Here is an 11,194-nt window from a genome sequence, read left to right on the forward strand (position 1 = left end):
CAGCAGACACATGTGGTGGAGATGCAGCCGAAACAGCATATTGGACCCTAGAACATGTGACTCGGGGGCCGGATCCGGCCCTCAGGGTAATTCTATCCGACCCTCCAGATCATTTTATTTTATTGTTATTAATGACCCGATGTTATCTTGTGCTTATTTCTGACTTGTATAATTCTGACAAAATATATTTTTATGGAGAGTAAAATATTGAAAGTTATTTAAAGTTTAAATTGATTTATTCTGTTATAATATTCCTGTATCTTTATTATTCAGAATTATGTTAAAAAGTTACAGTTTTAAAGTTTTAAAATGTAAATAAATGTTTATCCTGTTTGTCCCGTGACCTAAGGTGTGTTTTGGATTTTGGCCCCCTGTGTGATTGAGTTTGACACTCCTGCCCTAGAGGGTCCATGATGAGGGGGTTTGCTTTTTCCTGCTATCAGAGTGGAACCTAAATGCACCATCTTACACTGTACCAGTCTGAAGCCGGTTTTCTTGAGTGGGTTCTCTGTTAAGTTATAAAAATCTGTTTTTCTGAGCTAGAATTCTGAGAATAATTCTCCCCGATCACACCACCACGAGGTCTGAACCAGAAATGGCTTCATGAAGGAGAGGAGGTGTTGGTCAGACGGGGAGGAGCAGACTCCTGGTTGATCACGAAGCTCGTTAGCGTCAACTCTTGGAATCGTTAAAGATGATTTACAGTAAAAATGTGCACGTTAACGTCTGAATGTAAAAGATTAAATCTATTTTTCATTGCAGTGACATAATAGCAGAATTATCAAAGTGCTATCAGCTTATAGAGGTGAGCTGTTAGCTCCTTCATGGAGAAGTTGGAGAGCTCTGTTACAAACTGAAATGTAGATCATGTCTGAATTCACTCTCTACTCCCTCAAAGACCATCCGGTGTCGTGATTTTAACACATTTTGGACACACTCTATTTTTATTTAATATGACGTCACAGGTTTACCAAAGTAAAAACCAAATAAATATTAATATTTTGCAAAGACTGCATGAATCATCTGTGTTCTGAAGATGAGATGATTAAAAAAAACACATTTAAATACTTTTTTTTAAATCACAGATTAAGGATTGTAGATGTTCGTAAAGCAGTCATTAACGAGGCTTATTACAGTAAAAGATGTAGACCGTGAAGGTCTACTTTCAAAAGGTCACATCTTCATTTTGGCTCATTTGTCTCAGAAAAACAGCTTAAACTTTCAATAACATTGAACGTCCTGTGAAGCAGACCAAACATGAGACTGCAGGAGTAGACTGCAGACTCCATTACTACATTAGTGGGTAAAACATGTTTTAAGCTTCATGAATGAAAGAATTACTTTGATTGTTCATAAATTAAATGTGTTTTTCACTCTTTTGTTCCCAAGTTAATGAGAGTTAACGTCAGGATTTGCTTCTGTTTTTGGACAAAAATTGATCATTTTTCGCCATTTTTGTTTGGAAACCTTACAGTAAAAGAACCATTTGGGTTCATTTTCTACTGATCAAAACCAAAAAGGAGCCACATAGTCTAACTTTAGCCTTTAAGAAATTTATATTTCCATTCATGACCTTTTTTTTAATAATACATATGAATTATGCATATTTTTTGGCACGAACAAAAATATAAAAAAGAACCTAGCATCTTCAAAAATGTGATTTTTTTTAAACAAATGTTGTGCAGCATAAGATAATATGTGCTTGTATCTCATAAAAGATCAAACTTTTTAACAAAGTTTTGCATATAAATCTGTTCATTCTGGAGGTAGAGTTGATCAAACAAGACGTCTTCAGGTCAACAGGATGTAAAAACCTACATAGTTTATCATCTATGTGAACCTCAGACATCAATTTATACATTTAACTAATCTAAATTTAATAAATGCTAATTAAGTCATTCTTACTTTAAATAATTGCTATTCTATTTTTCTTTTATTCATTTTTTGTTCTTTTCTCCTCTTTGTCCTCATCAGTCTTACTCTGCTGGGTTTTGTTATTTTAGTTTGGGGTTGGATCTTGGTAGTCTTAGTTTAAAGGCTTTGTTTATTTGTTTTCTTTAAGTAGTTTTGGTTAAACAGACATTATCAGGAGCTGCTGACTCTGATGGTCGACATGTCTGGATCAGCAGTCTTTATGACTTATTTATGTTTGAACAAGGTTCCGATTCCCTTTGTTTTGTCTTTTGTTTTATTCAACACACTAATTGTTTTTTGCTTTTCAGGACAAAGTTTCTTTGTTTCCCTCATTTAACAAACTTCCCTTTTCTCACAGTTTTTGTTCTGGTCTCATTTCTGGTTTCCCTCCTAGACTTGAGCCAGATTTCCCCATTGGGTAGTTTTTGTTCCACACAAACAGTGCAGCTTCCTCCACAAACTGCTGCTGCTCCCTTTCAGACTGAAGGTGTTTGCAGATGATGCTGTGCTTTTCTGAGTAATCTCCAATTTCACTCAACATTTGATATTCTGAGAAAGACAGTCAGCTTTCTTTACTTGTGTTCAAAGATAAACACAATTTGGGTTTTAAACATCACAATATAGAATATAGAATATAATAATACTGTGTGTATGAAGTTCTTCCGCATGAAGGTTATTACATCAACTCCGACGTGTCAGCTGAATGTATTATCTGTCTCTAATGTTCTCACCTGTTCTCACCTTGCCCCCCCCCCCTCCCCCCGGCCTCAGTGTCCGTGCTGCAGACGGTGCTGGTCAGTGCTGGTCAATGCGACTCCGTGTTCAAAGGCTTCTCGGACTGTCTGATCCAGCTGGGAGACAACATGGCCAACTACCCGCAGGACCTGGATGACCGGGAGAACCTGCAGAAGATTTGCTCGTAGGTTCATGCACGCACACACATCCACACACGTGCACGCAATCTGAAGCATTTCTGTGCATGTGTAGTTCTGATGAAACGGCAGAGGTTGTTAGTGAGAAAAAACTTTTCAAAAAGTCTCCAAAGGACATTTCTGGATGTAAATCCCTCTGCAGAACCTTGTGGTGATGCTGGGATTCTGAACGTATGCAAACCAACAAATCCTCAAACAAATGTGAGTGAGAGGAGGATCAGGATGCAGCACCGACATGCTTACAGAGTCTAAAAACCAAGACTGTCGACAAGGATGACAGAGAATCTGAGCCTGAAGGAAGAAACGTGCAGACGATAAGACAGAAGACCCAGCAGTCATGTGACCTGCTGAGTCTTCTTTCTCTCACTCAAGCAGGTCGTTTTTGCGAAAAATTAGCGAGCATTGATGCTCACTCGATTAGCAAATATAGACCATGATGCATTGTGATCGAGCAATTTTGAACAAAAAATCGTGTTTAAATTTACAACCACATTTTCACCATCAGAACACAGTGGAGTCATAAATAAACGTTGTGAAATGTTTGTATTGATTCGACTTTGACTTTGTGAAATCAGTGATGTCATATCCGGCTTTTGGAAAAACGAAAGAAAAATAGAGAACATCGTATCTGAATTACCTTTAAAATCCAGGACACTGTACAGTCCTACACTATGTAGTGTTTTAGTAGTTAGAGAGGGAATTCAGACACAACCTTTATTTTCAGCTTCGCATATGTCTTCATTTTGGTCAGAAATGCCTCCCGGACGCGGCTGTGTCTGCAGCTCACCGCTCCCCTGTGGGAGGGGTCAAATGTGGAGACCAAATTTCACACTCTGTTGCATTACAACTAATAGGACTTTAACTTTTAAGAGGCGGGGCAAAAGTTCTTGACGGTTGTTGGCAAAGTCTGTTCAACAGCTGGTAGTTGATTAACCACATTTCTTAATCTCTGATTAGGCTACATTTTATCTGAAATATTAAATAAAACAAGAAAATTTTCCCAATGAATTGTTCTGGACCACCTTTCAAACCTTAAGTAACCAAACGCTGCAATTCCTCTAGTTCCACTGGAGCCAATCATCAAAATCTCATGACTGTGGTCCATTGCTGTGTCACAGTTTACCCTCATCAGTCACATTGTTTCATGGATTTTAGTCAATGTAATTTAACTCGTTTTTATTTGATTTTGCGCAGCACATTTTGTTCTGTGTCCTGATTGGGAGTACTGGCAGAGCGCCGGTTTTCTTCTTCAAAATCTGCTGGAATCGTCATATTAACGGTTGAAAAGTTACAGTATGTTAAATATTTTGTGTTTAAGCATCACTGATGACGCCTCAGGTGTCATTAAAGGGATTGGAGTGTTTTTTAATGCACCTCATTAGAGACAGAAATAACATGCAATCTTGACAAAAACCTGCTTTCATTTTGATTGAATATATACATTTAAAAGCAGAATATTTTAGAGTTTTTACTTCAAAACTGTGGAAACTTTAGAGCCATTTGCATCAATAAGTTTATGTCTTGATGTCAGGGAAAAACGTAAATTTAGTGAAATGCTTTGGAATTAGTGAAAATAAAATATTAAAAAGGACTATCAGTATAATTTATTGTAGTCTGGCGGGCCAGATTAAATGGCTTGACAGCCGCGTATCACCCTCGGACCAGAGCTTCCCACTCCTGCTCTAGACTATGTGTCAAAGTCAAGGCCTGAGGGCCGGATCCGGCCCTCCTGGTAATTCTATCCGGCCCTCCAGATCATTTTATTTTATTGTTACTAATGACCCGATGTTATTTTGCACTTATTTCTAACTTGTATAATTTTGACAAAATATATTTTTACTGAGAGTAAAATATTGAAAGTTATTTAAGGTTTAAGTTGATTTATTCTGGAATAATATTCCTGTTTTTTTATTATTCATAATTGTATTAAAATATTACAGTTTTAAAGTTTTAAAAAATTAGCATTCTGCTAGCTTTTTAGGACAATTTTGACATTGACTGAGGTTTTTTAGGCTGTTTTGGAGATAATATTTCAGCTACATACTAGCTGTTTTGGGTAATTTAGGATTTTTTCAATTTTTTAGGCTGTTATACAGTTTAGCTATTTTTTCAGGTACATGCTAGCTTTTTTGGCTAACCTAAGCTTTTTCTTTTTAGTTTTTTTAGCTAATTTGGCATTTAGCTAATATGTTAGCTGGCTATCAGCTTCAGCGTCTCCAGCTATCAGCACTAGCATCTTCAGCCAAATTCATCTTACAGCATTCACACTAGCATTATCACAGGTAATGCTATACATCTAGTTTATAAATATGTTAAAAAGTTAAGTTTTTAACGTTTTAAAAATTTTAGAGTGTTCAATAAATGTTTATCCTGTTCGTCCCGCGACCTAAGGTGTGTTTTGGATCTTGGCCTCTTGTGTGATTGAGTTTGACACTCCTGACTATCATCAATCAATCTCGTCTATGCCGTGTCTCTTCAGTTTATCAAATCCACATAAATCTCTTCCTCATTAGATCTTTGTTTTCCTTATGTAATCCTGGACTTATTATTCAATGAATGTTTGAACTTTGGAGTTTAAACAAGAGAAAAAAAGTGTGAAAATGTTCATGTCTGTCTGAGAAAAGTGTATAAAATGTGCAGTGAGGAGTTTTACAGCCTTAAAATATATAGACTTCTACTTTGTTGATTTCACCTATTGCTAGTTATTTTTAGGATGTAATTCTGCAGAGTATTAATGTTTCAAAACACACAAAGAAGAGATAGAAAACTGCTTTAAATTCATCAGATTTAAACGTTTTGATGTTCAGGTTTAGATGCTGTGATTCTGGAAGAAACCAGACACCACCTTAGTGAGGTGCAGGTGATGTACATGAGACATGCTGGAGGCTGAAACAGCCTTATGTAATACTGCAAAACGCTGGGAGTGTGATTTACAACCATTGGCCTCATAAAAACTTTATTGTCGCGTTAACATTCTGCATAATATATGATTAAAACAGCTGAACATAGGAGGAAGAAGTTATGGATCTTTGTTTAAAAGCTTCTCAGCTTCAACACAAACATACAAACTGTAAGTGACATGTATGTGCAGCAAACAGGAGCTGCTGGGTCAGAGGTTTGAGGTTTGAGGAGCCACGCGCTGTTCTCTGGAATGAATATTTCAGGACAGAGGAGATGCTCAAAGTGATCTCCGGGTCCAGACGAAACCGGGCCGTAATGACTGAATTTATATTTATGAGTCCCATCTGAGAGCACTGCCCCCCCCCAGCTCAGAGAAAGTGATTTAAGCATAAACCCAGAGGGGGACTCCATGTTTGCAGAGGGGTGGAGTGTGCATATGTGCAACCCCCTCCTCCTGTAATCCACCCAAACCCCACCACCTAAAGCGGGTGGGCACCAGATGGCACGCTGCAGCAGGGAGCCCCCCACCCCCAAATGATTTTTAATTCGGTGACAGCTCCATCACACTGGTGTTGAGGCGTTGCAGGAGACGGGTTAACACGCCTCCTCACACACACGTGCACACACACATACGTGCACACACCCGTTAATTGCTTTGAGATGGAGCTCGACATGACTCGGTTCAAGAGGTCAACATCAATAAGAGCAGATTGGAAGATTGGATTAGATACGCCGTGCACGCGCGTGTGTGTGTGTGTGTGTGCAGAAGGCTGTTGTCCATTTAACAACAACTGAAAGAATGGAAAAAAGATTGACAGAAGAGCTGTGAGAAGACAAAGAGGTCCAACAAAGAAACGGAAAAGCAAAAAGCAGAAAAGAAAGTTGAGTACAAAAGTTACAAAAACATCAAGAAAAACTTAAATGTAGGAGAAATGGAGAGTTTCAAAGAGATAACCTGTCGCAAAAAGTTTAAATATTCCTCATTGACTATACTTGACTGAATACTGAAATATATTTAAGGTTTAAGTTGATTTGTTCTACAATAATGTCCCTGTCTTTTTATTATTCATAATTATGTTAAAAGTTACAGTTTTAAAGTTTTAAAAATGTCATTCTGCTAGCTTTTAGGACTATTTTAGCATTTATTAAGATTTTTTTGGCTATTTTGGAGTTTAGCTAATATTTCTGTTTCTGTTTTGGGTCACCTAAGTGTTTTTTTCAAAAAGTTTTGCATTTTGCAAATATTTTACTGGCTATAAGCTCTAGCATTTTCAGCTATTAGCTCCAGTATTTTCAGCTATCAATTTCAGCATCTTCAGCAGCCAAATTCAGCTTACAGCATTCACACTAGCATTATCACAGGTAATGTTATATATCTAGTTCATCATTATGTTAAAAAGTTACAGTTTTAAAAATGTAGTTGTGTTCAACTGTGCGACTAAATTGGACCATTTTCAGTTTTCAAAATAAAGTAAACTTTAAGTATACTGCCTCACTTTTAGGATCCCTGTAGCAAACTTAAATAGACTGCTTTTAGCAAAGGTAAGGAGTAACAAATGAAGGATAAAAGTGATCAGAATTGATCCCTCTAACCATTACATTTTCATTAGCAGCTGAAGCTGTGAACTAACTCGTGTTTGAGGTGTTTTTTTCCAATAACGCTGCCCTCATATGGAGCATAAACGAGATGAGCCGTCCATACGTCGTCCCTCGCCAGCTTCCCTTGGCTCCACATTTCCAAAGCAGCCTCCCACTTTGTGTTGAGTTCATGCTTGCTGTTTTTTCTCTTGCCAGTTACTGGGATGACTTCCACTCCTGTGCCACGACGGCGCTGGCGGACTGCCACGAGGGAGCCACGGACCTCTGGGACAAACTGAAAAAGGAGTCCCGAAGCCTGAATTTCCGTGGGAGTTTGTTTGAACTGTGTGGCGGCGGCAACGGAGCCCCCAGATCTGCAGACGCCAGAGGAGTAGCCTTGGTTCTAACCACACTGCCCACCATACTGACTTGGCTGGCATTTTAACACCAACGGAGAGGAAACGCAGAAAGACAAAGAGAAACCAAGATATTAAAAAAAACAAAAAAATCGAACTAAAAAGAAAACAGTGACATTCACTCCTTCATGCTAAAAAACAAAACCTCAAGGACTGAGTCTGAATTCATCCCCAAAATGGATTTGTTCTTCTTCATTGCAATAGTTGGCCGTTTGGGACGTTTGCTGGCCGACCGTCTGGATTGCTCGTCCAATCACAGCTGACCTGTCCCAGAGATCGATCGCATTAAATATTAAAGATGCAGCTGAGATAAAATGAAGCAAATCATGAAATTTTGATGGATTCTTGCCCACTTACAATGGCGGAATTACATAATATTAAAGTCAGCCATGCATTATTGATCTGTGCAATGCTCCGGCTAGACGGCCTAATGTGACGGCTGACGGTGCTCGGCTTTAAATTAGTTTCCTCTCATTCCGCCCAAGGTCCTGATGCAAAAACAAAGCAGAATTAATAAGAACAGCCAAGGCGTCAAAGCCATCTCCGAACTGTGATCTTACTGTCACCGTCTTTGCAGAGTTCCCTCAGCTGACAGCGGTTTTGGAGATGGACTGAGACAAAGCGCTTGCGTCTGTGCTGGCCGCCAGTGCGAGCCGGCCACAGCCAGAATCAGGAAACATGGCGCCCTCCTGCGCAGGTCAGCTTCCACAGGCAGGAGGTGAAGCTGCAATAATTACAGCACTGACCTTTGGTGCATGACTCGCAGTCGACTGTCATTTCAGTATTATCTTACATTTATAGTGCTTTACATTTGATTGTTGAGCTAGCCAGCTTGCTAACATGCTAGCAACTACTTTGTAAAGTCAACAGCAAGTGACAAAACCTCGATTTGCCAGATGTGAGGCAGATTTTTTGGGCGGGTACGGTGGTAGTCCAGATTCCAAAACTACTTTTGTTTGAAATAATAGTTTAAAATGATGTTAATCTGCATGATATCAGTTTAGAATGTCCCGAAGCATTTCAGGAAATGGGCACAAAATGGCAGTAATCTGACATAACACAGGTCAGATTCAAGCTAGCTGAAGGCTAACAGCACTTAGCTAGCAATTTAGATTGGCAAAGAAAAAAAAATTAGAGATGTAGTAACTCATTGGCAAATTAGCTATTTATGGTGGCTAAAACAATCATCCATGTAAACAACGTTTAATGCTAAAGAAGGCTAGCATGTTGGCTAGTCTACACTAGCCAACAATTTAGATTTAATCAAATATTTATTTCAAAAAAAGAATGTACGCATTTCATGAAACCTCATATTAAATAATTTTTATTTAGAGAGTTGGCATCAGAAAATCATTGGAAAAAAAACAGCTAGCTAACTCTTACAGCAGCCAAAAAAACGGAATCAATTCAACATTTGTATTAGTGTTTTATTTGGGGCAATTAATTAAACATTTAGGGATATATTATTTTTGGAGGAAATTAACCCTTTAACTCCTAAGGCTGTGATACTTAAACAAAAAATCTTTAACGTACTGTAACTTTTCAACCATTAGCACGATAATTCCTGCAGATTCTGAAGGAGAAAAGCGGCGTGAGCTACATGCTAGTCTTTTTGGTTAAATTAGGCTTTTTCTTTTTAAAATTTTTAGGCTGTTTTGGGGTTTAGCTAATATTTCAGCTACAAGCTAGCTGTTTTGGTTAATTTAGGCTTTTTCTTTTTAGGTTTTTTTAGGCTGTTTTGGAGTTAGGCTAATATTTACAACCTAGTTTTGGCTAATTTAGAGTTTTTTCATTTTTTTAGGCTATTTTGACGATAACTATTTTTTCAGCTACATGCTAACTGTTTTTTTTTCAGTTTTTTAGGATGTTTTGCCATTTCGCTAAAATTTTAGCTGGCTAACAGCTTCAGCCTTTTCAGCTATCAGCTTCAGGGATTTCAGCCACTTTTCTTCTTCAGAATCTACTAGAATTCAACAAGGCTAAAAAATTACAGTAAATTAAAGAACAAAAACTCTGAAGCTCCTGTGTTAAAGGGTTAAAATGCCATCAAATGAACATTTTCAGGCAACCCGTGAGCAATTTCTGATTTCATCAGCGTGTCTAAAATAGCTTTTGTTTGGAACTAAATTAATGTTGCAGGACAGTTGCAATAGTACTCTGAGATGTTGCGGTAGCATTTGCACGGTCCCCGACATTCACCAGTTTCAGCACTTTGTCAACTGCTGGCATGACTGAGCAATGGGTGTTGACCAAAACACTTCCCAGACATGATCATTCTTTTGCCAGACGGCTCACAAATCTACGGAAATACGCCAATTTTCAGCAAGAAAGAAGCTGCCATTTTGAAAACTGGTGGGCATTTTGAAATTGAGGACAGAGCACTGGGTGTGCTACATAAGAATACATTCATGCTAATGTAGAAATAATTTTTAAAATTGTGTAGGTTGAAGTTCTATGTTCACAAGAGTATTTACCAGGATTGATAAGTCGGCCATCTTGAAAAATGGCTGCCATCTTGGATTATTTTGGTGGATAACATTTGCATTGAACGTCATTGGTGCCAATTTTGGTGTTTGTATCACCAAGTGAAAGATTCTTATGAAAATGTTAGCCAATCTGCCCCACTGTTAACATTAATGCTCTGACTTTTTAGTAAAATAATTTAGTCTTTTGATGCATTTATTTAATACGAAATTTAGATTTTGTTTGCCAAAGCTTCCAAACAAACAAAAACATTTCTCTCTTTCGACATTGTGCCTATTTCCTGAAATCCATGAGAACATCTGGGTTTTCTCCGACATGTTAGGTGTTAAAGTAGCAGCACATTAAACATTAGTGTTAGTTGTGGGTGGTTGACTTCTACCATCTTTCTGTTTCCCGGCGTCAGCTGAACCATCAAGATGACTGAGTCCAAACTTTCGCTGGAAGAAGAGATTTTTTTTTTTTTTTTAATGCTGACAGCAATATCAAGGCGAGACTTTATGGCCAGTGTAGCGGAGCAAAAAGAAAAAAAACAAACAATAAAACCGTGGCTGAGGAGTGATATGACTGTTGCCATCCAGCACATTCTCCAATCATTCCAGTGATTCATGCTATTATTCCTTAGAGGTGATTTAGTTTAGGTCTGTATGTTCAGAGTCCCTAACTGCAGAAATAGGAGTTTGATTATTTCTTTGCTGAGACTCGGATAGTGTTTTCCACTGCCTTCTGACAAAAAGATGTGTACTCCTGTTTGTTTGTTTGTTTGTTGCTTGGTTGGTTTGTCTCATTGTTTGTTAAAAGAAAGGTTGCTCAACAAAAAGAGTTTTAAAAAGAAGTTATTTAAAGAATTGTCTATACGAGAAAACATGTATATGAAAGGATTTTGAGACTCTATTACAGATAGTTTATCCCAGTTTTAACAGCAGATTGAAGATTATAGGCATCATGAAATATTCAAGATCAAAATAATAA

The 11,194-nt window shown here is 37.9% G+C and overlaps 1 protein-coding gene across 1 annotated transcript in view; it reads left to right on the forward strand.

The window, feature by feature from the left end:
* The window catches only part of nrn1a (neuritin 1a), an 11,756-nt gene extending 3,931 nt beyond the window's left edge, over positions 1-7,825 (forward strand). The window contains exons 2-3 of the mRNA XM_024280280.2: positions 2,686-2,833; positions 7,542-7,825. Coding sequence (XP_024136048.1) covers positions 2,686-2,833; positions 7,542-7,770 — 377 coding nt within the window. The 3' untranslated portion in view covers positions 7,771-7,825. The remainder of the gene's footprint in view (positions 1-2,685; positions 2,834-7,541) is intronic.
* The last annotated feature ends 3,369 nt before the right edge of the window (positions 7,826-11,194 follow it).

Source organism: Oryzias melastigma, linkage group LG20 (genome assembly GCF_002922805.2).
Source record: "Oryzias melastigma strain HK-1 linkage group LG20, ASM292280v2, whole genome shotgun sequence".
Taxonomy (NCBI): domain Eukaryota; kingdom Metazoa; phylum Chordata; class Actinopteri; order Beloniformes; family Adrianichthyidae; genus Oryzias; species Oryzias melastigma.